General features: G+C 41.6%; 1 protein-coding gene across 7 annotated transcripts in view; it reads right to left on the bottom strand.

Annotated features, from left to right (window-relative positions):
• Nucleotides 1–25,308, bottom strand: part of INTS14 (integrator complex subunit 14) — a 46,014-nt gene extending 20,706 nt beyond the window's left edge. For 4 of the 7 annotated variants that reach the window (XM_066273405.1, XM_066273410.1, XM_066273411.1 and 1 more), the window contains exons 1-8: nucleotides 24,831–24,913; nucleotides 16,376–16,642; nucleotides 14,443–14,550; nucleotides 9,998–10,153; nucleotides 8,269–8,387; nucleotides 7,701–7,843; nucleotides 5,705–5,797; nucleotides 901–1,045 (exon numbers count right to left, since the gene is read on the bottom strand). In XM_066273405.1, coding sequence (XP_066129502.1) covers nucleotides 901–1,045; nucleotides 5,705–5,797; nucleotides 7,701–7,843; nucleotides 8,269–8,387; nucleotides 9,998–10,153; nucleotides 14,443–14,550; nucleotides 16,376–16,642; nucleotides 24,831–24,863 — 1,064 coding nt within the window. In that variant the 5' untranslated portion in view covers nucleotides 24,864–24,913. Of the gene's footprint in view, nucleotides 1–900; nucleotides 1,046–5,704; nucleotides 5,798–7,700; nucleotides 7,844–8,268; nucleotides 8,388–9,997; nucleotides 10,154–14,442; nucleotides 14,551–16,375; nucleotides 16,660–24,830; nucleotides 24,938–25,210 lie in introns of those variants that run through there. The other 3 variants (XM_066273408.1, XM_066273407.1, XM_066273406.1) reach the window with 3 other exon arrangements.
• Nucleotides 25,309–26,555: the final 1,247 nt, after the last annotated feature.

The raw sequence follows: 26,555 nt of genomic DNA, 5'->3' as shown, positions 1-26,555 counted from the left end.
CTTTTTTTTTTTTTTTATGATTATCCTTTCTCCATTGAATAATCTTTTTTAAATTTTTTAATTTTAATTTTAATTTTTTACAGAGACAGAGTTGAAGAGAGGGACAGACAGGGACAGACAGACAGGAATGGAGAGATGAAAAGCATCAATCATTAGTTTTTCATTGTGTGTTGCGACACCTTAGTTGTTCATTGATTGCTCTCTCATGTGTGCCTTGACCACGGGCCTTCAGCAGATCGAGTAACCCCTTGCTCGAGCCAGCGATCTTGGGTCCAAGCTGGTGAGCTTTTGCTCAAACCAGATGAGCCCGTGCTCAAGCTGGCAACCTCGGGGTCTCAAACCTGGGGCTTCCACATCCCAGTCTGACACTCTATCCACTGCGCCACCGCCTGGTCAAGCACTGTGTGACCTTGAGCAAGTTCCTTGACCTCTCTAAGCCTCAGTTTCTTATCTATAGAATGAGGGTAATATCAATACCTCCTTCATAGTGTTTGTGCGGAATTAAATGAGTTAACATATAGAAAGTACCTACAGGGGTGCTTGGTACATGGTAAAATGTTCGATCCATTTTATCAGCATCTTTTTTTTATTTATTCCTACCTCCTCATTTTATGGCTGAGGAGTCTGTTAGTAGCATGCTATAACTGAATCTAGATTTCCTAGATAAAACAGAAAAGAGGAAAACTTCGGATTTAATCTAAGAGCAATATAATAAAAGGCTCATTCAGTACTTATTCTAGGGGATGATTTAAAGAGCAGTTTAGAAGGTGATGGTAGGGGGAAGGATATGTTAGGGAGAGGGAAAAGGTGACAAAGGCCTTTCTAAAGAAAAGTCTGTGAAATACTTCACTTTGTAAACCAATTTTCCTTTCATTTAACCAAAGCTAAAATGTTTTTTACCCTAGTTGAACTATTGCTACCATTCCTTCCACTTTTAGGCTGCCATGGAGCAGGACACAAAAGTTGGGTATTTTGCCTGCAATCTGATTGGCTGGATTTTCATCTTCATTATCATCAGTTATGCCAGTACCCACCTCATCACCTTCTGGGAAAAGAAGAGAAAACAGGTCAGACTGAAATTCGCTAAAAAAAAATCCCAAACTCCAATTATCCTACTGGCTTTTTCTAGCCTTGGAAGAAAAGTATATGCAGTTATAAAAGGAATACATAAAAAATAAGGAAAACTCATATTCTGGTTTTCTATGTCCATGTAAAAATCAGTTTTCATGTTATATGGATTCTATTTGTATGAAATACCCAGAAGAGGCAAATCTATAGTGACAGAAAGGACACGGGTGGTTACCCGGGACTGAGGGAGACAGAGGGCTAAGAGTTTTAAACTCTGAATCTAAAATTGATTATGGTGATGGTTGCACAACTCTGTCAATATACTAAAACTTACAGAATTGTATACTCTAAGTGGGTGAAGTGTATACATGAATTATATTGTATTTTAGTGAAGCTGCTACACAAAAAATCAGCTTTCACAGTTTCTACTAGGACATGCAGCTAGGTGCTCTCTGGGGGTTTCAGGTACCATCTAAACAGAACCACAGATTCAGAGGTGTCTAGAGTAGTCTCAACTGACAGCCCCAGGCAGTACATGGACAGGCAGCCCCTCAAAGGGGAGCATTGTCACTCCATAAATATCTTGATCCAACTCTCCAATTCCAGGGTCTTTCATATACTCTGCTGACAAATGCATCTTCCTACAGCTAACTTCCCTCTGAAACTGTCTGCTCAATCTCATTCAACAGGAAGAATTATCCCAGTTTAGCTTGACATTCAACAGCCCCTAAAACATTGCTACATTCTGTCTTCACATACTTTTCTTTCCACAGTCCCCCCCCCCCCCCCCCCCCCCGCCGCACAAATTCTTCATTTTGCCCACTTTCTTTCTTGGCAATTTATATGGGCATGCAGAATCTCTACCCCCAACCTCAGACCTTAGAAATAAGAAAAACATGGTTATCAATATTAATATCAAGAACACAATAAGGTAAATTATAAATTATAAACAATAATCACAATAAGCCATCAGTGGGCACATATTAAGATTCTGTCTGTGAATCTGAGACGGAAGGTTGTGGAATACCCAATTCTACAATTGAGCTAACAGACATAAATGGAATGTGATCACAACTCAATGAGTAGAAACCTGATGATCATATACAGTGGTACTTTGAGATACGAGCAGACCAACATACCAATTTTTTAAGTTACAAGCCGCGACTCGGTCCATATTTTTGTTCGAGATCCCAGTGAAATTCTGAGATACGAGTAGTGATTCAGGAAACTGCCACTAGTTGGCACATTGGCACACGGGTCCAGTATCAGCAGCACAACATCAGCATCTCGTTCTTTCTCATGTGTTACCCGCAGAATCAAGTTGAATCTTGTGCGCTGTCTCGTTCTTGCATCATTTTTGCATTTTTTACTAACATATTTTGTGTGTTGTCACAGGGCCAAAGAAAGTGAGTGTAAAGGACAGTGGTGAGAAGAAGCGAATGATGTTGATAGAAGTAAAGCAAGAAACAATAGAAAAACATGAGCGTGGTATACAAGTGATTGAACTGGCAAGGCTGTATAACCACAATACATCTATAATTTGTATCATCTTTAAACAAAAGGATGCCATCAAAAGTGCAAATCCAGTGAAAGGAACTACAATTCTGTCCCAATTAAGGACAAATATCCATGAAGAAATGGAGAAGCTTCTGCTGGTGTGGGTGAAAGAGAAAGAGCTGGCAGACTGTAATATGCGAAAAGGCACTTATTATTTATGGCGTCTTGAAGAAGAAAGATCCATCAACCTCAAAAGAGGCAGAAGATACGTTTAAGGCAAGTCATAGATGGTTTGAAAATTTCAAGAAGAGATCTGGCATCACTCAGAGGTGAGGCATGGTGAAGCTGCGAGTGCTGACGTTAAGACAGCTGAGGAGTACATCGCACATTTTGCTGCTCTCAAAGGAAGGCTACATCCCCCAACAAGTGTTCAACTGTGACGAAACAGGATTGTTTTGGGAAAAAGTGCCCCGGAGGACTTTCATCACCACAGAGGAGAAGAAACTGCCAGGTCATAAATCCATGAAGGACCGTCTGACCCTTGCATTGTGTGCAAATGCTAGCGGTGACTGTAAAGTAAAGCCACTGCTAGTGTACCATTCCCAAAGTCTTCGAGCCTTTAAGACTCACAAGATTCTTAAAGAAAAACTGCAGGTTATGTGGTATGCCAATGCTAGGGCATGGGTTACGCGGCAATGTTTTATTGAATGGGTAAATCTAGTCTTTGGTCCTGCAGTGAAGAAGTTTATTTCTTCAAAAAAATAAACTCCCAATGAAAGCATTATTAATCCTTGAAAACGCTCCAGCCCACCCACCTGGTCTTGAAGATGACATTCTAGATGAGTTCAAACTCATGAAAGTCCTCTACCTCCCACCCAACACTTCAATCTTGCAACCTACGGATCAGCAGGTCATTTCCAACTTTAAAAAGCTTTACACAAAGCACTTGTTCAGCCGCTGCTTTGAGGTGACTGAGAATACAAATCTAACCCTTCAAGAGTTTTGGAAAGATCACTACAACATCATGATATGTTTATGCATTATTGACTTGGCATGGCAAGAGGTTACAAGAAGAACCTTGAACTCAGCATGGAAAAAGTTATGGCCTGATGTTGTTGCAGACAGGGACTTCGAAGGATTTGAACCAGAGACTGAGACCAAGACCGAGACCGAGGTAGAAGCGTGGAGGAGATTGTGTCCCTTGGAAAGTCGATGGGTCTGGAGGAAGATGAGGGTGATGTAAATGAGCTTGTCGAGGAACATGAGGAGAAACTCTGAACTGAGGAGTTGAAGGAGCTACAGATGATGCAACATACGGAGCTTCTGCAAGAGATTAGTAGTGAGGAGGAGGTAGAGTCGGAGGAAGTGATTTCTACAAGTGAAATTAAAGACATGCTGGCAATGTGGGAGAAGCTTTCAAGTTTCATTGAAAAGAAACACCCAGAAAAAGTTTCAACTGGTTGTGCTTCAGCACTTTTAATGACACTTGTTTGTCACATTTCTGTAACATTTTAAAAGGCAGGTAAAAGCAAACCTCTTTGGATAGATTTCTATTCAAAAGTCCTGCAAGTGGCCCTGGCCCGTTGGCTCAGTGGTAGAGCGTCGGCCTGGCGTGCAGGAGTCCCGGGTTCGATTCCCAGCCAGGGCACACAGGAGAAGCGCCCATCTGCTTTTCCACCCCTCCCCCTCTCCTTCCTCTCTGTCTCTCTCTTCCGCTCCCACAGCCAAGGCTCCATTGGAGCAAAGTTGGCCCAGGCGCTGAGGATGGCTCTGTGGCCTCTGCCTCAGGCGCTAGAATGGCTTTGGTTGCAACAGAGCAACGCCCCAGATGGGCAGAGCATCGCCCCTTGGTGGGCATGCCAGGTGGATCCCAGTTGGGCGCATGCAGGAGTCTGACTGCCTCCCTGTTTCCAACTTCAGAAAAATACAAAAAAAAAAAAAAAAAGTCCTGCAAGTGAAAGTGCTGAAAGAACAGCCAAAAAGGCAAAAACAGATGATGATTAAATGAAAAATATGTAATCTTAAGCTTAGGTTAAGTTTAAAGTTAATAAAGTGTATTTTTTTACATTTAAGTTTTTGTGGTTTCATTTTAAGAAAGTGCAGTTTTAGTTTTGTTTAAAGTAAAGAAAATGCAGTTTTAGTTAACATTTAGTGTTAAGAAAGTGCAGTTTTAGTTTCTGTGTCTGCATCCCTTCCTCCCTCCCTCCTCCTCTGCCATTCACCTCCATTTGCCTCACTCGTCTGTCTCCAATGTAAGAATACAGTACTAAATAACACTTTTTTCTTTTATTTCATATATTTTGTTATGCATTGGTAAAGTATACATGTATATTTCTTAATTAAAAACATGTCTTTTTTCATAATTTAGGATGGTTTGGTGATGTTTCACAGGGCTAGAATGGATTAAATCTATTTCAGTTATTTTAAATGGGAGAAATTTGTTTGATATACGAGTTGACTGACTTACGAGTTTGGGTACAGAATGAATTAAACTCATATCTCAAGGTACCACTGTACATTTCTTGAAGAAAGCTGGTGAATATAAAGTAGAAGGTCAGCCTAGAAAGAGAAAAGAGAAGTTTCAAGTGCTAAAGCCTAACATTCTCCAGAGAGATGCTGAATTTGGGGAAATGACTTTACAGTTCCTGGAGACCTTCATTCTGTAGTAATGAGCCCGACAAGGGGCTGGATTCTTCCCCTTTACTGAGTATCTACTATGTGCTAGGCACTGGTAGAGAACAGATGTAGATTCTTCCCTTAAGATGTATTTGACTCCACATTCCTCAGGCAACCTGAGAATAACTCTGGCTTCTCGCCATGCTCCTACCAGGAAAGGCAGAGTCCTGTTAGGGACAAAGCGTTCTCATCTCTAAAGAGGACTTCCACTGTAAACGAACAAAGCAATTCACAATAAATACGTGTCAATATGCTTTCTACAGTGTATAGCAGCAGAATTAGTTTTCTAGTATATTAGGCAACATTCCATTTTCTAGTATATTAGGCAAAAATCCAGTCCAATCCTATAACTATTTCTTTCCTCCAAATTATGCAAAATGGGCTACCCTCCTATCTAATATTTAAGAATAACTCTAGATAATAAGACACTTCATATGTATCACTGTATAGGAAGAGAACTCACCTTTATTAAGTGCTATAGGTAGGACCAGATGTCTAGACAGAACTGGGGGACTTGAAATATCAGCTATATCAATAAATCCCACTATTTCCAAATCTGAAAATAAGGAATTAACATAGAATTAATAGGTTCTCTAGAAAAGTATACTGTTTTCTAAGTATTAAATTTCATAAACACAATGTTCAATTTAGGTGCAAATTTCAAATATGATGACTAGAAAGGTTATTAGAAGTTTTTCCAGATAACTCTAATAAATTTTCATTTAAATAGCTCAAAAATAAAAAGTCCTTATTTAATGAATTTAAGTTATATGACAAATCACCTAAACTTTATTTTTATGACGCTAGGTCCCCAGCCAAGGCAAAAGGTTAAAGGTCAAATCCCTCTGTATCATCAGGGATGTTCAAGTCACCAGGAGGCGTCAGAGTCACATATTTCCACAGCTGCAAGCAACCATCCTTGGAGGGTAGAGCTATTCTGAGACAGAATAGATTCTCTACAAAACCAAGGTAGCAGTCTAAATATGACAATGGTATCTCTGTTTTATAGAGGCCTATTAACAACCAAAAATATTTGTTGGAAACCTAACGTAGTGAAAAGTAAAAGTTGTAATCCAAAGTACTTTTTAAAAGTTTTTCCGATTAAATAAATAGTATAAAAGCTCAGAAAACACTAAAAATTGTAAAGAAGAAAAGGTTACTTTATATCATGAAAGGAAACCTCCATTAATATTTTACTGACTTGATTATCAGTCTTCTAGGCATATATACACACTCATATTAAAAAAAACTTTTATAAAATTGGGGTCATGGTAACTACACTACAGATCTAAGATAACAGTAAATCTGCTTCTCTGGAGATTTGCCTTCCTTACTCTGTTTAGCTAAATCACAAATGAATCATCATAAGCAGTTATATATTTTTATTTTGAGTAGAAAATAGTTGAAATATAATCTATAACAAAGATCTTGGACTAAAAGTTTATACAGGAAAGAAAAGACCTATTCAAAGTAACCCATCAAAAAAGGATGGAGGGGAAGTGGAATCTGACTAGTTTGAAGGCAAGAAAATATTTGACATAGCTTAATAAATGCAGTCACAATGAAAGAGATTGATGTCTTACTTCCAGACAGCCAGGAGCTAAAGGCACAAAAAATAAAAAGCCTGTACTTAGCCCTTTACTCTAAAATTCCTTAACACTGTACACACAAGAATGAAACGAACATTTATTGTGCACTTAATTTGAATCATCTATTGATTGAATGATTACCTAGTCAGCATCTACTAAGCATCAGACACTATGCTAGGCACTGAGTATACAATGTGACTGACAGTGATGGTTTAATGTGTACCCACAACTCAAGGAGTCCATCCTCTAACAGGAGACAACTCTCCTCTCCCCTATCCTTGTTACCTTTCACTTTTCACATTGTCAATCTTAGCTAGGAACAGCACCGGCAACATGAACATGTAAAAACATGGCACACTGCTTTCTTTTAGCCATAATATAAGCAGCAGGGCTAGAGAAGTACAATGTATCCGAGCTCAGACTTTAGAAACCATCACTCACCTAGAAATCCTACTCACCTAGTTAATAAGAATGAGAGGAAGCGACTTGTCCAGGGTCACACAGGAAGAGTCACACAACCTTTATATCTGACCTCAATTATGATAATTATGATGCCAATCAATCTTAGTCTCTATTAAGAATTACCTCAAGGATTTCAATGACAGTGAATGTGGCCATGATTTCCAACTCTAGTAATTCGTGGTTATAATTATCTAGGGTAGGAGATTAATTCATGATCTCTCCGTCACCACACAGGACTACTAATCGGCCACCCCTTAAGCAATGCATCCTCCCATCCAAAGTGTATTACTGATGACAACAGCACTCTGGTATCAGAATTTACATTTCCTGGATAGAGTGGAGTAAAAGTCAGACGTTCGGAAAAGATCAGGGTAACAGAACAAAGAAGTAAGTTTTAAAAAGAATTACCTGTATTAATGACTTTAGGGATAGGATCGATTTCCTCATCTACAACGAAAGGCTCCGGCCTGGGGAAGACTTGCACATCAGCGGTCAGGTGGCCACACTTGAGGATGGCATGGAAGGGCGTATATGCCAGATCTATCAGTTTTCTAGAATATGATGAGCAATTGTTATAGGAAGAGTAATACGATACTTATCATTTCTTTCAAGATGCTGTTTGTTTTTCCTTTGAGTTGACTCCAAAACAATGTGACCATTTTGAAATAGAACAAAATCTGACATTTTTGGTGAAGCAATTTTAATTCTGACAAGCCCTAAAGCAAGTTAATCTTTTTGAAATTGTTGAGTCAGTGACAGGAAGTCAGTATCTATAGGCATCATAGATTTATTCATGCTTAATTTAATAGGAGATGATCTTTGTAAAATCACTACTACCAAGCATTTTATTTGAAAAATGTGAAACTTGAGGAAAATAAAATGATACAAGTAGAAGTAGTAAAATAGATATTTCTGGATGTCAAATTATAATGGATTGTAAGAAGGCACACACACAAAAAAATAAGTACATACTCACCCAAACATAGACTGTACATTTTTTAAGCATAGTGGGCCATCAATGGTAAAAATCTGCCCTTCACCATTGTTCAAATCTATGAGACGTTCAAGGCAATCCAAGGAATCAGTGCTCTGAAGCTACAAAGCAAAACAGAGGCCTCGTTTAAAGTGGCACAAAATGCCAAATGATCATCAGCACATCACGGTTACACCCATCACAACAACACAGGCAATAAACATCCTGGAGATGATATTTTAACAATGTGAGAAGGAAAATAATTATAACAATTTTGATTCATAGTTACCAAAAAGGAAATGTCATATAAAATGATACAGGTAGAGCTATTTTGTTCAGATGTGGTTTTACAAAGATTCTCAGAGGTGACTGCTGTTGGTATTTATACAGTATCTTTTCTCTAAAATGTTCCTAATATCTTTTGGTCTTTTGGTAAGTACCACTATTATCTACATTTTCCAGATAAAAAATGGAGATGAAGATAGGTCAAATGAATCTCTTGAGTACAGTAAATGGGAAAACCAGGCCTGACCAGGCGGTGGTGCAGTGGACAGAGCATTGGCCTGGGACACAGAGGACCCAGGTTCAAAAGCCGGAGGTTGCTGGCTTGAGCATGGGCTCATCCAGCTTGAGTGCAGGGTCACTGGCTTGAGTGCAGGGTCATAGACATGACCCCATGGTCTCTGGCTTGAGCCCAAAGGTCGCTGTCTTGAAGACCAAGGTTGCTGGCTTGAGCAAGGGGGTCACTGGCTCAGCTGCAGCCCCCGGTCAAGGCACATACGAGAAAGCACTCAATGAACAACTAAGGTGCCACATAGAGGAACTGATGCTTCTCATTTCTCTCTCTCTTTTTTTTTTTTTTGTATTTTTCTGAAGCTGGAAACGGGGAGAGACAGTCAGACAGACTCCCGCATGCGCCCGACCGGGATCCACCCGGCACGCCCACCAGGGGCGACGCTCTGCCCACCAGGGGGCGATGCTCTGCCCCTCCGGGGCGTCGCTCTGCCCTGACCAGAGCCACTCGAGCGCCTGGGGCAGAGGCCAAGGAGCCATCCCCAGCGCCCGGGCCATCTTTGCTCCAGTGGAGCCTTGGCTGCGGAAGGGGAAGAGAGAGACAGAGAGGAAGGGGGGGGGGTGGAGAAGCAAATGGGCGCTTCTCCTATGTGCCCTGGCCGGGAATCGAACCCAGGTCCCCCGCGCGCCAGGCAGACGCTCTACCGCTGAGCCAACCGGCCAGGGCCTCATTTCTCTCTCTTCACACCTGTCTGTCCCTATCTGTCCCTTTCTCTGTCTCTCTCTGAGTCTGTTGCAAAAAAAAAAAAGAAAGAAAAAGGAATAACACATACATCAGAGTAATGTTACCAAAAAAAAAAAAAAATCAAAGCACACTTCTGTCAACATTCCTGGTGGAATGGACTTAAGAATTCCTATATGAGGCAACTACTCAACACCATAAAGAACATTTTACCACCTGAAGTGTCTTTGTGGGAAGTATGATGGATAAAAAACTCTAGCTATGTTTCCCAAGATAGGGCAACACTTTGAACTTTCAAAGAGCATTTGAGCTCGAGTCTTTTCAAAGATTATTAGTAACCAACCTCAGCTGAAACCAAAAGAGTTCAATGTTACAGTAACCAAATATATATACTAATAGAATATGCATACTAAAAAATAAACTGAGTCCTTAAAATATATCTAATCAAAGTAAAAAGAACTTAGCAAAAAGCATTACCTCCTCCAAATTTGCCATGCACATGATGTATAACTTAGACGGGAAAGGAAAAGGCAGCGGGAACCGGTTGCTCTCACTTCGCTGACTGTGCGTAGCTAGGGAATGCCGCAGCGACCCTCTACCAATGCCAAGACAGCCATCTGTCACCAGAACAACCTGAGTGCAAAAAGTGAGAGGTCTGTATATAAAATAACACTCATTTAAAGCAGCCTCGCTTAGCAATTTCATTTATCCCCAATTGTATTTACACAGAAAACCTACCACAGCAAGATACAAGCAATGATGTAAATACATCTTAACAACATTGTTGAGTGAAAAGATGGCAGACACACGGTATGATTCTATTTACATAAAGTTCCAGAATGGGTAAAACAAAGCTAAGAAAAAACAAATAGGTTATGGGCATGGGGGGGATACTACTAGAAAGGGGCATAAGGAAATTTGGTGGAGTAATGGAAATGTTCTGTCTTAACTGGAGCAGAGGTTACACAGGTGTACACATTTGTCAATATTCAGTAAACTTAAGAGCTATGCATTTTACCATATTTTATCTAATTAAACCTTAAAAGAAAGCACCTAGGAACATTTTTTAAAAAGACAAAAACAGGCCCTGGCCGGTTGGCTCAGCGGTAGAGCGTCGGCCTAGCGTGCGGAGGACTCGGGTTCTATTCCCGGCCAGGGCACACAGAAGAAGCGCCCATTTGCTTCTCCACCCCTCCGCCGCGCTTTCCTCTCTGTCTCTCTCTTCCCCTCCCGCAGCCAAGGCTCCATTGGAGCAGAGATGGCCCGGGCGCTGGGGATGGCTCTGTGGCCTCTGCCTCGGGCGCTAGAGTGGCTCTGGTCGCAATATGGCGACGCCCAGGATGGGCAGAGCATCGCCCCCTGGTGGGCAGAGCATCGCCCCTGGTGGGCGTGCCGGGTGGATCCCGGTCGGGCGCATGCGGGAGTCTGTCTGACTGTCTCTCCCCGTTTCCAGCTTCAGAAAAATGAAAAAATGGAAAAAAAAAAAAAAAAAAAGACAAAAACATTTGTAACTAATTTAGTTAACTATATTAAAATAGAATCTTGGCCCTGACCAGTTGGCTCAGCGGTAGAGCACTGTCCCGGTGTGTGGAAATCCTGGGTTCGATTCCTGGTTAGGGCACAAAGGAGAAGTGACCATCTGCTTCTCCACCCCTCCCCCTCTCTCTGTCTCTCTCTTCCCCTCCCACAGCTAAGGCTCCATTCGAGCAAAGTTGGCCTGGGCACTGGGGATGGCTCCATGGCCTCTGCCTCAGGCGCTGGAATGGCTCTGGATGCAACAGAGCAAAGCCCCAGATGGGCAGAGCATCGCCCCTTAGTGGGCATGCCAAGTGGATCCCGGTCAGGCGCATGCAGGAGTCTGTCTGCCTCCCTGTTTCTCACTTCGGAAAAATACAAAAAAAAAAAAAAAAAAATCTTATCTCTTAGATAAGGATGTGGTATCTAAGGTATCAATGTAAAAAACGGCATGAGGGCCTACTTTACATATCCCTAGAAAGTACCAACACAGAATATGAACCATAACACTTTATTTTCAAAGGTGACAAACTCTACCTCTGGTTAACTAGAATGATAACTGCTTTAAAAATATATCATAAGCCTGACTGGTGGTGGCACAGTGGATAGAGCATTGACCTGGAATGCTTATGTCCCAGGTGTGAGGCTCCGACATCACCAGTTTGAGCGCAGGCTCATCTGGCTTGAGCACAGGCTCACCAGCTTGAGTGCAGGCTCACTAATTTGAGCCCAAAGGTTGCTGGCTTGAAGCCCAAGGTTGCTGGCTTGAGCAAGGGGTCACTGGGTTGGCTATAGCCCCCACCCCCACAGCCCCTATTTCTGGTCAAGGCACATCTGAAAGGCAATCAATGGACAGCTAAAGTGCTGCAACCTGCAAGCTGATGCTTCTCATCTCTCTCCCTTCCTGTTTCCGACCCTTCTCCTTCTCTCTCTCTTTCTCTCTCTCTCTCTCTCACACACACACACACACAATATATATATATATTTTCATAAAAGCCATTTAACTGCACGTGTAAAAGACCTTTAAAACGCATTCTTTTTTTTTTTTAACACAGTAAAGTTTACTACCAATGTTTATTCCAATCAGAAGTCCCTGGAATACTGCAGATTACCATAGAAGGAAGGGAGAAAACTATCTTTTTTTTTTTTTGTATTTTTCTGAAGCTGGAAACGGGGAGAGACAGTTAGACTCCTGCATGCGCCCGACCGGGATCCACCCGGCACGCCCACCAGGGGCGACGCTCTGCTGCAACCAGAGCCACTCTAGCGCCTGGGGCAGAGGCCAAGGAGCCATCCCCAGCGCCAGGGCCATCTTTGCTCCAATGGAGCCTTGGCTGTGGGAGGGGAAGAGAGAGACAGAAAGGAAGGAGGGAGTGGGGGTGGAGAAGCAAATGGGCACTTCTCCTATGTGCCCTGGCCGGGAATCGAACCCGGGTCCCCCGCACGCCAGGCCAACGCTCTAACGCTGAGCCAACCGGCCAGGGCCTAAAACGCATTCTTAATCAACCTGTAATTTGAAAAAGCCTTCAAAATATCCTAGCGATACTCCATAATTACAAGTCATTTTCCTTTTCTTCATTGCTTCAAAGCAATCCTGTTGGGGAGGGGCACTTTTCCAAACATTATGCGGGGATTATTTTAGCTCTCGCTAGCCCATCCTAGTAACTCGGTAGTAACTGGACAGTAAGGGAGTATTAGGTAGTTGCACCAAAGTCCCAAGATTGGCACTTACTTCTACGACCCAGGAATGCTTACTAGAGGTCTCCTGGAGCAATGTCATCTTTTAGGAAGACAGTCAATTGACTACATGGTAATTTCCTCTTCTAGGCACCAATAATTGCTTATATAATCACTTACTTCTGCCACTAGCTTTTTCAGACACTGAATTATAATGAAATATATATTTCATGTAATGTCAAAACAAGGCAGATTTTACTCAACTAATAAAGAGACACAGTCTAGCTGTCTCAAAGGCTGGTTAAAAAAATCCATATTAAAACAAATCTGCTTGACAGTGATTGATTATAAAAATAATCACTAATAACTTCCACCTCTAGTCCAATGTTTAAGAACTGTTCACCCCAAAACTCATCAAGCAAGTCTAAGTGGATTCAAGCCCATTCTCTTGCCCTCAGGGGACAAGACATCTCAAATTTAGATTCTTCCTTTTTGCAAAGAAAAAACATTAAAAGGCAGATATCTTTCTGGTGCACAAAGTCTCTGAGTTTCTTTTCCAAAATTACTAAGACTATGGTGATAGAAGAAGATTTGACTTTGGGTAATAGACACAAAATGCAATATACAGATGGGGTATCATAGAATTGTACACTTGAAACCTATATAATTTTATTAACCAATGTCACCACAATAAACTTAATTAAAGAAATAAAACTACTGAAGAAGTAGCAAATGAAATTGTGCTACTTACAAGCTTCCAGTTCAGAAGATACTGACAACAAAACTTCCTTTATTCAGTATATTGTTAGGAAGATAAAGATCAGTTCCATCTCTTCCCATATTCCTTGGTCCTACATTTGAGTCACCCCTCACCCCCAGGCATAAATATTAGTCACTGATGCCACTGACACTACTGAGAAATCTCATGTTTGACCCTATAATAAATATCATACACTATGGCCCACTGCCTGTTTTTGTAAATAAAGTTTTACTGGAACATAGCCATGCCCATTTATTTACTTATTTTCTATTGCTGCTTTCCTGCTATTAGAGCAAAATTGAGGAGTTGCCACAGACACTTGCAAAGCCTAATACAGAAAAAGTGTGATGACTTTTGCTGTAGACTATAATTTTATGATTTTCCTTTTAGCAGCTTTATTTCCTCCTTAAAATATACTACCACTTCCTAAAGCACCTATGTATAGCAAACTTCCAATACTATTCTTCAGCTACTACTCTGCTCTGATTTAATGCTAATGTGGACCTACTGCAGACAAGTAAAGGGCAACGGATTATATGACATTCATACTCCTTGCTTCTTAGATAATTTAGATAGCTGACATGGTTAAAAGTTTGCTAAATAAATGCAACAATGAGATAATGAAGATAAACTCCATTGTACTGATGTTTACAATTCTATCACTCAAAAAATTAAGATAAACTCTTCTAGGGAGTGCTCTAAAATTCCACTGTGAGCCCTTTGTATTTTATCAAATAATACTAGTTTGCAAAAAGTCAATTTACTAGGAAGATGCTTTCCTTAATGCATAATTGTGCTGCTTCTGAGCATAATAGGGTTGATCTAGTGCCTTCTTTGAAAAAGATACCAATAGCATATAACATAGTTTGTAGAAATTACAATGTGTGCTGTGTTAGAGCTTGAAGAAAATCAAAGCACCTCAGCAGTTAACATGTTTAATTTAGGGTAATGAGAAAGAATTGATAATTACCTGGCAAGGAATTGCACCACCCCATTCTTGCTGAACAATGTTGCAAACACCAACTAATGCAGACTCCAAGCAGGTTTTATCATAATCATCCATATTACTTAGTGCTTCCTAATTGAATAAAAGATACAATTGCTCATTTTAATTTGTTATCAGAAAACAACATAAACTGATAAAAGCATGAATGATATACAGGGGACATTGCTTCTGAGAGTCTCAAAGCACAGGTTCTTAAAAACAGTAAAACAGACTTCCTCAGCTATAAAGGATAATTAAAAGAGCTTCCCTTTATTCTGTCTTCTTATCAGGTAAGAGTAAGCCCATCAAGTTCATATTTTTATAAATGAAACTTGAAGGAAATAATTTAAATGAAGCACTTTTAAATACATTATAAAAATGTCAAAAGTTATTAATTATTTACTTTTTTGTGATAGAGACAGAGGCAGAGAGAGGAACAGATAGGGACAGACAGTAAGGGAGAGAGAGAAGAAGCATCAATTCTTCATTGCTTCTCCTTAGTTGTTCATTGACTGCTTTCTCATATGTGCCTTAACGGGGGGGGGGGGGGCTACAGCAGAGAAAGTGACCCCTTGATCAAGCCAGCAACCTTGGGCTCAAGCCAGAGACCTTTGGGCTCAAGCCAGCAACCATGGGGTCATGTCTATGATCCCACACTCAAGCCAGCGACCCCGCACTCAAGCTCGTGAGTGTCAACAGTTAATAGAAGACTAACAATATCTAAACACCATTCTATACACCTGACATGCATCTAATCATCACAACACCCTATATATTATTAACCTGTTTTTAAAATGAGGGAACTAAGGTACAGAATAATCAGGTAACATCCCATGCCTAGACGTGGCAGAGTCTAGATTTGAACCCAGTCAGTTGGACTCCAGGACTCCAGGTTTTAACAATTACTCTGAGCCACTTACATAATCTCTAAATTTCAAACTGCTGGCCATCCAAAATCCTTAGTTCACTCACTTATAAGACTTCCAGTGTAATTTAAAAAAAGCTTTTGAGTCACTTAAAAAAAGTGAGATAATAAAAGGAATGATTTAACAAAATTTTATTACTTTAAGAATCAAACTACATTAATCCTGGATTTCTAAACTTCCTAGCAATTATTAAACCATTCAATTTAATTTCACAAACACTTATTGATTGCTCACTATGGGTTAGGCACTGCTAAGTACTGTTGGGAATGTTAGTGATTTAGAAATGTCAGAAAGTAAGTTCTGAAGCCTGGCGTGTGGTGGCACAGTGGATAGAGTGCGAACCTGGAATGCTGAGGTCATTGGTTCAACACTCTGGGTTGCAGGGTCAAGGCACATATGACAAGCAACCAATGAACAGCTAGGCTGAAGCAACTACTTCTCGTTCCTCCCCACCCCTGTAAAATCAGTTAAAAAATAAAAAGTAAGTTCTTGAGTATATCATAGACAACACCTTTGGAAGATGATAACCAGTTAATCGAGGTTTAAAAATGATCATTTCTTGGCATCTATTAATCAAAAGGCTATTTGTTAAAGAAGAAATAGAATTTTTAATTACTCCAGAATAAGACTTTTTACAAGGAAGGGCTACTTTTCATCTCCTCAAGTTTTATAGGAAAAGTAGTAGTGTTGAACCCAAAGATCCTGAACATTGGGGAATGGGGCACTGCATCCTGAGAGAATTCTAGAAAACTAATAGAAGAAAATGAGGCAGTTAGAGCTGTGAGGCAACAACTCACAGCTCTAACTCATATCTCTACCAAAGGCATAAAATCTACTGGTTGTGAATTTTTGTTTCATAGCTACTCAGATTTTATACCCACAGACATATTATTAAATAATACCAAGGTCTAAAGATTCAGTACAACATGATAACACTTTTTGCTCCCTATAAATTTGGACCTTGTACATATAATAACTCATTGTTTTTGTACCTGTAAGGTGTTATAATCTCTTGTGAAGGGAACCATCAGTTCCCAGAGTGATGAAAACACCACCAGAGCTGTAAACTCAAGCTTGTAATTTGTGGCCATGTGCTCAAACAGCATCGTCAAACCATGGGCTGCTAGGTGCTTGCGCTGATATTCTTCAGACCCCTCGACAGACACAGGTCGGGTCATGGAAAGGGATACGTCCATTACCACCACTGTTGGCATGATGAGAATGATCCCAATGTCCCCAGGCAGAATGCAGACAGACAGCTATAAACAGAAAAATGCTGTAGAAAATAAATATGATTAAGCTACATGTCGTGGAGTGTAAAAGTATTTTTTTCACCATAATTTTAAACAAACTTCCCAGAAATGAGTGGAGGCAAGCCCTTTAAGTTGAGGTATAGGAAAATCTGCAGAGAATTTAGTGGAAGGAAAGCAAGCAAGCAATCACGCACTAAATGGCCAGAAAGCAAGGATGACCTTAAGTATTTCTATTTTTTTTTTAAAACATTAAAATTCTGGTAGTTCTTGACTTTCATCGTTCCAAATTTTATAAATTTTATACAACTTAACATAACAAACACTCCTACATCACCTCTCCAACACTTAATTTCTTTTATATTCAAAGTAAAATAATTTACTACATTCAGAAAAAGTGAAGCAAGATTATATAAAGTTGTCATTTCTAAGGTAAGTTTGAGTATATCTCAAATGAACGATTATATTTGAATGTATTTCAGGAATTAAATAATATTTTTATTGTTATATCTTATATGTATGATTGTTATATCTTATATGTATATAATTATATACTATACAATTCATTCATGTATATTGAATAATTCAATATTTTTTAGACTATTCACAGGACAGGTAATCATTACCATGACCGATTTTAGAATATTTTTATTACTTAAATAATAAACTCTCTATTCATTCATAGACACCTCCAACCTCAAACTCAGTGCTAGGTAACCAGGAGTCTACTCTCTATTTCTATAGTCTTGCCAATTTGAACATTTGTATAAATAAAATCATACAATATAAATGTGGTCATTTGTGACTGACTTCTTTCACTTAGTATAATGTTCTCTATGTTCATTCATATTCTTGTAACAGTATGGTATTTATTTTTGATAAATTATATTCCATTGTATAGAACTATTTTATTTATCTATTCATTAGTTGATGAACATTTGATTTGTTTTCACTCTTTGGCTATTATAAATAATGGTGCTATCAACTTCATGTATATATGTATTTTTTCTTTTAATTTTATTTTGGACTAGTTGTACCCGGCCACGCGTTGCTGTGGCTCAGTCTGGTTAAATGGAAAAGAAAGAAAAGAGAAAGTGCGCGTTTCTAATGTTTAATTTAACAATGCTTGTGGGTATACAATATTTTTTGTTGTTCCATTGTCTGTGCAGATATAGATTGTCTGGTTTGCCGACTCTAGAACATGCATCATATAATTGTCCATGTGAGAAGCAATCCGTGTCTAGATCTAAACTGCACAATTTTAAAGATTGGCCCTGAGCTTTGTTGATGGTGATTGCAAACGCCAATCGAATTGAAAACTGCAATCTCTTAAATGGAAATGGCATATCCATTGGAATCATAGGAATGTAAGGAATGAGGACATCTTCACCTTTGAAAGGTCAAGATTGTTGCTTCTATAACGTTGCTCATTAATTTTTTTACTGCAAGCTGCGTGCTGTTGCAAAGCTTTGGCTGGTTGATATTTCGCAACATGATAATTGGCATGCCGATTTTCAATTGCAGTACGTGCGGTGGAATCCTTGGCAGATCGAGTGAATTCAAAAATTCTGCTGGGGCCCTGGCCGGTCGGCCTGGCGTGCGGGGGACCCGGGTTCGATTCCTGGCCAGGGCACATAGGAGAAGCACCCATTTGCTTCTCCACCCCCCCCTCTTCCTCTCTGTCTCTCTTCCCCTCCCGCAGCCAAGGCTCCATTGGAGCAAAGATGGCCTGGGCGCTGGGGATGGCTCCTTGGCCACTGCCCCAGGAGCTAGAGTGGCTCTGGTCGCTGCAGAGCGACGCCCCGGAGGGGCAGAGCATCGCCCCCTGGTGGGCAGAGCGTCGCCACGTGCCGGGTGGATCCCGGTCGGGCGCATGCGGGAGTCTGTCTGACTGTCTCTCCCCGTTTCCAGCTTCAGAAAAATACAAAAAAAAAAAAATTCTGTTGGATAATTAACCGCTTCATCTACTTCTACAACAGTGTCGATGGACTTGTATGTGACTGCCTCGCTTTGAATGTTAGACTGAATAATATTGTTAAGTTTGTAGATGTCTTTGTTCTTGGCCACAAGAATAGCTCATTCACTCAGCCAATCGTGATTCTTTTCTTCTTTTTGTTTAGAGACAGAGAGTCAGAGAGAGAGACAGACAGGAATGGAGAGAGACGAGAAGCATCAATCATCAGTTTTTTGTTGCAACACCTTAGTTGTTCATTGACTGCCCTCTCACACGTGCCTTGACCATGGGCCTTCAGCAGACCAAGCAACCCCTTGCTCAAGCCAGCGACCCTGGGTCCAAGCTGGTGAGCTTTGCTCAAACCAGATGAGCCCGCGCTCAAGCTAGGACCTTGGGGTCTCGAACCTGGGTCCTCTGCATCCCAGTCCGACGCTCTATCCACTGCGCCACTGCCTGGTCAGGCCAATCGTGATTCTTATAATTGGTTTGAATATTGGGAAATACTTTTTCAACCAATTCTTCTTTTGATGTCACCTAAATTGCAGAAGTTTTATGAGGCAATGAAATTCGTCCTGAGGTTAGATCAACCGGCACTTTTCTGTTCCCAATTTCCAGCAATTGATATGAGAATATCTCACCTGATCAATTGTTTTGCAGCTGGACACACGTATTTGTAGTTAATTTTAACGTCTTTACGTGTTGCCACAAAGTAGAGCATTTCAGGCAAGCATTTATTTCACCCGCTGGTGTTGATCGAGGCATTACAGGTAATGTTTGCCTGAAATATCCTGCAAGCACTATTAATGCATTCCCAAATGGTCTGATGTTTCTATGCAAATCTTGCCATGATTAATCAAGAGCCTCGAGCGATTTTTTGTGCGCCATTGTGCATTCATCCCAAACAAGAAGTTTGCATTTCTGCAATACTTTACCCATGCCAGAGGCTTTGGAAATGTTGCATGTGGGAGTTTCAATGAATTGCATGTTCAATGACAATTTCAAAGCAGAATGAGCAGTTCTTCCACCTGGTAGCAATGTCGCAGCTATTCCGGATGATGCAAGAGCTCAGGCTAAGTCATTTTGGGATCGAATTGCTGCCAAAAATCAATCTAATTAGGATCGTTTGACCAGTTCCTCCTGGCGCATCTAAGATGATTTCTCCAACCCTGTTATTGACAGTTTGCATTATTTGATCATAAATGCCTTTTTGCTCAAGTGTTAGCTTAGGAATATTTGATTGCACATATGACAAAAGATCACCCGTGTTGTAATTTTGTTCACAATGCAATTCTACATCAAACGAAGCAGCAGCAGATCAATTCGATGATGGCATTCCCAATTGAGAACTTTGTTCGCGATTTCTAAGCACAAATCTTCAATCATTATCAACACTTTGTTGTAGATTTCTGCTGTGAAATCCATGTTCATATTTGAATTTTCCTTGCATATTTGATAGAAAATATCTTCAGCCATGTGCGATTTATATTTCTCCCATAACATTGAAATGGAATCGTAAAATATTTAGTATAGCGTGTTGCTTTTACGTCCAACAGATGGCGCTGTTTTTTCAAAAAAAGCATGTTTTTTTACCCGTCACAGGTGTGACATCCATATAATAGTAGGAATATAAAAACATAAAAACACTTGCGTATTCAAATGCAACGTTGTGTCAAAATTTCAAAGCAATCGGTGAAGAACTTTCAGAGATTTAAGATTTTGAACAAACATTTACATTTTTATTTATATAGACTGAGTTCAGGTGTATAACTTAGTGGTTAAACAATCATATATTTTACATAATGTCCCCTCAATATTATCAGTACCCAAACTGGTATCATAAACACTTATTACAATATTATCGACTATATTCCCTATGCTTTACTTACATCTTTGTGACTATTTTTCAACTACCAATGTGTACTTTTTAATCATTTTTACCTCTTTTACTCAGTCCATCAATCCCCTCCACTCCTCTGGCAAACACCTGGCCACTCTCTTTTTCTTTCTTTTTTTTTTTTTTTTTACATAGGCAGAGGTAGACAGGGACAGACAGACAGGAACGGAGAGAGATGAGAAGCATCAATCATCAGTTTCTCGTTGCGCATTGCAACTTCTTAGTTGTTCATTGATTGCTTTCTCACATGTGCCTTGACCGTGGGCCTTCAGCAGACCGAGTAACCCACTGCTGGAGCCAGTGACCTTGGGTCCAAGCTGGTGAGCTCTTTGCTCAAGCCAGATGAGCCCGCCTCAAGCTGGCGACCTCGGGGTCTCGAACCTGGGTCCTTCCACATCCCAGTCCGATGCTCTATCCACTGCGCCATCACCTGGTCAGGCGACCACTCTCTTTTTCAATGCATTTATTTCACTTTTGTTTGTTCATTTATCTTGTTCTTTAGATTCCACATATAAGTGAAATCATATGGTGTTTGTCTTTCTCTCATTTCACTGAGCCAAACAGTCTTTAGTCTATTCATGCTGTCACAAATGGTAAGATCTCATTCCTTTTCGTCCAACACTTAATTTACTAAAGAATGTTTTTAGTTGTCATATGGTGGTGCTTTTTTACAATCAACCAGTCTTTTGGGCACCATCACTATCTTAATCAATACAACAACAGTATTTGTGCAAGCATTTGTTTAATTATATTGTTGCTTGGTGCCCTCTTTTTAATTAAAATGAATGCAAAATATAAAAATGAAAGGGCTAATAAAATCATAATCCAAATTAGACAAAGCTGAAAATCATTAAGCATGACAAAAGCAACAGACTGCTAGCCTCAGCAATACTCATTTAATATAACCTGGCAACAGGGCTTTAACTGTGAAGGAGAAGAACAAAATTAAAGAATATGCAAGGGCCCTGGCCAGTGGCTCAGTGGCTAGAGACTCAGTGTTGCACCGAGGTCGCAGGTTCGATCCCCAGTCAGGGAACATATGAGAAGCAAACAATGAGTGCACAACTAAGAACAACAAATTGATGCTTCTCTCTCTCTCTCTCTCTCTCTCTCTCTCTCCTTCTCTTCCCACTTCCCTCCCCCATCAAATCAATGAAAACAAGTTTTAAAAAAGAACACATATGACAGCTGGCATTATCCCATGAAACTGTATAAAAGTCGAAATGGAGAAAACAAAGAGTTCTTTAAAATTATGTATTGAGAATTAGCATGAAGAAAACATTTCTGTGCTCAAAAATAAAGAAAAAAGTTCACAGATATATAGACCTGCTCTTGGGAACACAGCTTGTTGCTACTCTATTATTAAGCAAACTATAGTATATTGACACAAAGAAATATATAAATAAATGACATATATAGTTGTCAAAAATATGTATATATAGTATTAGTAACTGGAAAAAGCAGGTCACAGGATTGTATGTATACACTGATTACCACTTCATGAAACTTATATTGTAATATACAATTAGGGAAGACTGAATAAACATAAACAGGTTAGAAATTTAATGTTCACTAATTTCTTTTTTGGAACTTACTTCAAAACACTTAACAGTGGCCCTGGCCGGTTGGCTCAGCGGTAGAGCGTCGGCCTAGCGTGTGGAGAACCCGGGTTCGATTCCCGGCCAGGGCACACAGGAGAAGCGCCCATTTGCTTCTCCACCCCTCCGCCGCGCTTTCCTCTCTGTCTCTCTCTTCCCCTCCCGCAGCCAAGGCTCCATTGGAGCAAAGATGGCCCGGGCGCTGGGGATGGCTCCTTGGCCTCTGCCCCAGGCACTAGAGTGGCTCTGGTCGCAACATGGCGACGCCCAGGATGGGCAGAGCATCGCCCCCTGGTGGGCAGAGCGTCGCCCCTGGTGGGCGCATGCGGGAGTCTGTCTGACTGTCTCTCCCTGTTTCCAGCTTCAGAAAAATGAAAAAAACAAAACAAAACAAAACAAAACAAAAAAACCACTTAACAGTGGTCAGACTGCTTGTTTTGGTATAATTTCCAACTGCAAATGTGTGACATTCTAAAATTCCATGTGTAAATAGGCTGTCGGGAAGTAAGAACACATTGGTTCATGGAAACAATGTTATAAATGAGGGCCAAGGACTCCAGTAAGGTAAGAAACACCTTACCACATAATGACCTGCGATACATTTCAAATACAATAAAGTCTCACCTATCCAACATCAATAAAGATTAAACTAGAGATATAAATTCTTTCCTGACTCCTTAGAATTCCAAAATGTTTAACCATTTTGATACACAAAATGAAAATGTGTATCCCTCTTCTCTGCCTCTTAAACACTGGATGCTAAACATAATCCACATTCTTATGATGACTTGACATCGCCACTCTAACCACAACTACTGCCCAGCACACCGCTACCCTGATGTTTTATCATATTTATACTAATTAGTATTCCCCCAAGTGTGTGCTGCAGAACACTGTTCTGGAGGGATCCTTCAAGGAATATTAGTTCAGGCCTAATTACAGATGCTGAGTTCTACAGCAAAGAATCTAGTTGAATTTGCTAACCCTGTGCTTGTCACTTAACCCTTCTTTCTTTACATAATCGTTAAGGTTCCATAGAATAAATATGCTATAGAATATACATGGAAACAATGTCTTGTATTCAAGAAATCCAGGCTATTGTGCTGTTTTGGTGCTTCCTCTTTATAATTAATTTTTAGACCATTAACTTGCATTTCACTTTTTCTCAGTAACCCTCTGTAATCATCCTCTAATTTGCTGTTTCTTGGATACTATAGGCTGGAGAGCTAGATAATCAAGCTCCTTAAAACTATGTCCAAAGTCAGTGTTAACAGTTCTGAGATTCCGCGGGTTTCTTCTAGTGTCAAATGCATCAGCTTAGGGGTACCAACTTGATACTATTTCATCTACTCAGTTTTGTTTTTTTTAATTTCCTTTCTGGGTCTCAGTTGCATTGTTCAAGTGAGGTCCTGTACAGTATTGGTTCAGTTACACTACATTAGATAATATACTCAGTAAGGGTAGGGATCCTGTCAGATTTTTCCCACCAACGTCTCCTCAGAGCTTATCACAGTACACATGAAGTGGTACATAGTAAGTCCTGGACAAATGTTTGATGACTAATGAACTAGCCCTGATTATCATATATAACAATAACTCTCTGGCAAAACACAAGATGAATTTTAACTCTGGACACCAGAAACCCTTTCCTCCTGTCCTCATTCAAGCAGAGACACCAGCGACTCCTATGACTCTATCGACCTTCACAGTTTATGCAGCTTCCATGACAGTCCCAGTCACGCAGAGGCCTTTACGTTATTCCAAGTTGGGAGTCATAAGGTGTACTACCTTTGCCTCTTAGAAGAATGGGATATAGGATAGATTTATATCAGGTATAAGAAAGTACTTCTGGCCCATGAAATCTGCTGTAACACTGGAATGGGTGACCATAGCAGGCAGTCTTGACTTCTCTCTCTGTACACACCTCCATACTCCTGACTGATGCACTTGTGTTTACCGGCAAATACACCTCCTTAACAATGGCAAAGTCACAGCAAGCCAATTTAGTAATTCAGGTTAGAAGTATAGAAAGAAGTAAAAGGAGGAACTGAATGTTCTTGAAGGATGGTTCACTCAAGCAGTCCAAACCTGATAAAAGAAAATCCCTGCTCAGCACAGTCCAGCAATTTTGTGAGAGCATGATACATTTCTCACTGGGGTTGATTCTCACCTGTAGTCCTCATCCCCGCACCCCACACCTTTACGCGCGTTGTTTACAAACAAGGCGTAGGACAACCTGGGGTCTCTTTCTCAAGAACAGTTTAACCTCATAACAGACCCTAGCCACCTATTTGGCCTCCATTAGTACACATTTATAATCCTTCCCTTAAGGTGACAATGAGCTCATTCATAAAGAATGGATTCTCAGCAGTTTCGCTCTCAAAGCGTAAGAGAGTCAGAGAGAATAACAGAGAAGAGAGGAAGATGATGGGAGGGAAAGAGAGAGAGGGAAAGATATGTGGAAATCTCTTATGGAAGGAGAGGGCGCAGAAGACTGGGCAGGGGCCCGAAATCATGTTTATGCGGGCTCGGAGACCCCCGAACCGCAGCGATGGGGAGGCCGGGCGCCGGGCCCCGGAGCTGGTGCCGCAAAGACCGCACGGAGCGGCTGCCGGGACAGCAGCAAGGCGGCTGCCGGGACAGCAGCAAGGCCGGGCGCTGGCCCCGCGTTGTTCCTCACCCTTCACCCCTGCTCCTAAAAGCCCAAGAAGCGACGAAAGACAACCTGAACCCCCAGCCGCCCCCACTCACCCGGCGCCCAACGCCGGCACAGTCCGTCCACATAAACTTTCCGCCCGCGCGCCGCAGCCGGAACTCTCGGGCCGCGCGGCGAAGGGAACCTGGCGCTGGGACTGCGCGCGGGGCTGGGGCGGAGCTCTAGAGACCGCGTGGGGTGGGCTCCGGCACGGCGGGGCCGCTAGGGGCGCGCTCTTCGCCGCGCCTGTGGGCGCAGGCCTGTGTCCGTGACGACCCCTTTCCGCACAAATCTCCAATTCCGCTAAAGGCTGGGCTGTGTCCGCCGCCTCCCTCTCCGTTCTCGGGCTCTTCCTCCATTTGCCTCTAGCCTCTTGCCCACCTCCCCCTGGTTCCCTTAACTCTGTGACTCCTTCACACTTTTGTCTCCTACTCACCTGGGCCCGTTGGTACCACCGGCCCGACGCACTCTGACATTTGCCCCTCTTCCCCGTCACTTTTCAGACCCCTCGCTCATATTCTCTGAATTAGTTCACAGAATCTTTCTCATACTTTTAAAATTATAATTCCTGTCTGAGGCGTGCTTGTATTAAGCACTCTGTGTTTTTCTTAGCCGACCGGAGCCAATATACACGGCAAGACTTTTTCTCCCGCCTGACCAGGCGGTGGCGCAGTGGATAGAGCGTCGGACTGGGACGCAGAGGACCCAGGCACCAGACCCCGAGGTCGCCAGCTTGAGCGCGAGCTCATCTGGTTTGAGCAAAAAGCTCACCAGCTTGAGCCCAAGGTCGCTGGCTGGAGCAAGGGGTCACTCGGTCTGCTGTAGCCCCACAGTCAAGGCACATATGAGAAAGCAATCAATGAACAAACTAAGGAACCACAAGGAAGAATTGATGTTTCTCACCTCTCCCTTCCTGTCTGTCTCTCCCTCTCTGACTCTCTGTCTCTCCCACAAGAAGAAGAAGAAAAAAAAAATACTTATTCTCTTGGTCTCCCCAGTATGTTCTCACTTGATCCACCCCACTCTCCTTTCGGGGAAGCAGAGGGAACATGCAGTTAGTTCTCCCTACCTTGGCCGAGGTACATTGCTGAGGGGATTTGCACGCAGATTTTCGTGTGGAGCATCATGGCCCCTCACCTACCTCACCTTGGAACACCTGATGTCCCCTCAGCAGCCTGTGATTCAGTAGGGTGTTTGAAGGGGCAAGAAATAAATTGCTCGCTAGCCATGTAGGGAGCCAGGAAACGCTTGCTAGTGAGTTAGGCCTGAACAGATGCCAGCAGGCCCTGGGTAGGTGTGGTTCAAAGAACCGTATTGTACCACAGAGATTGCTAGTGGGAACAGAAGTCTTTACCTCTTTTTCTTTTAGTGGGTGGGATGGGGTGACATAGACAGGGGGTCAAGGAGGCAAAATGCTTTGAACTAAACTACCAAGTCTGACTTTTCACAAGTTCTTCTGTGGGTGAGTGCAGGCTCTAGTTGCTAGCAGTTCTTCCTCGTCCCCTCCTCATATTAGAGGTGGCAGAGGAGACAAGTCAGTTCCTGGGAATGTTCCTGCCAGCACCAGGACCCAAGGGCCTGCAGGCTGTCTTGTTTGCTTCAGAACTGCTCTCCTCAACTTGCTGGTCTCACCATCTTAAGACCTTGTTATGCTTGAGCAGGCACTGGGATCTAGGTAAGTAAGGCTGCATCCTGATTGCTTGATTATAATTCTAATTCTTTCCCTAATGGGAGAGATATGGCCAAGAATGTGTGGGCAAGGGAGTTGTCTAGCTCCCCCT

This window comes from Saccopteryx bilineata, chromosome 4 (genome assembly GCF_036850765.1).
Source record: "Saccopteryx bilineata isolate mSacBil1 chromosome 4, mSacBil1_pri_phased_curated, whole genome shotgun sequence".
In the NCBI taxonomy this organism is placed as follows: Eukaryota; Metazoa; Chordata; class Mammalia; order Chiroptera; family Emballonuridae; genus Saccopteryx; species Saccopteryx bilineata.
The sequence above is the reverse complement of the archived record's forward strand: the minus strand, read 5'-3'. Positions and strand labels throughout refer to the sequence as shown.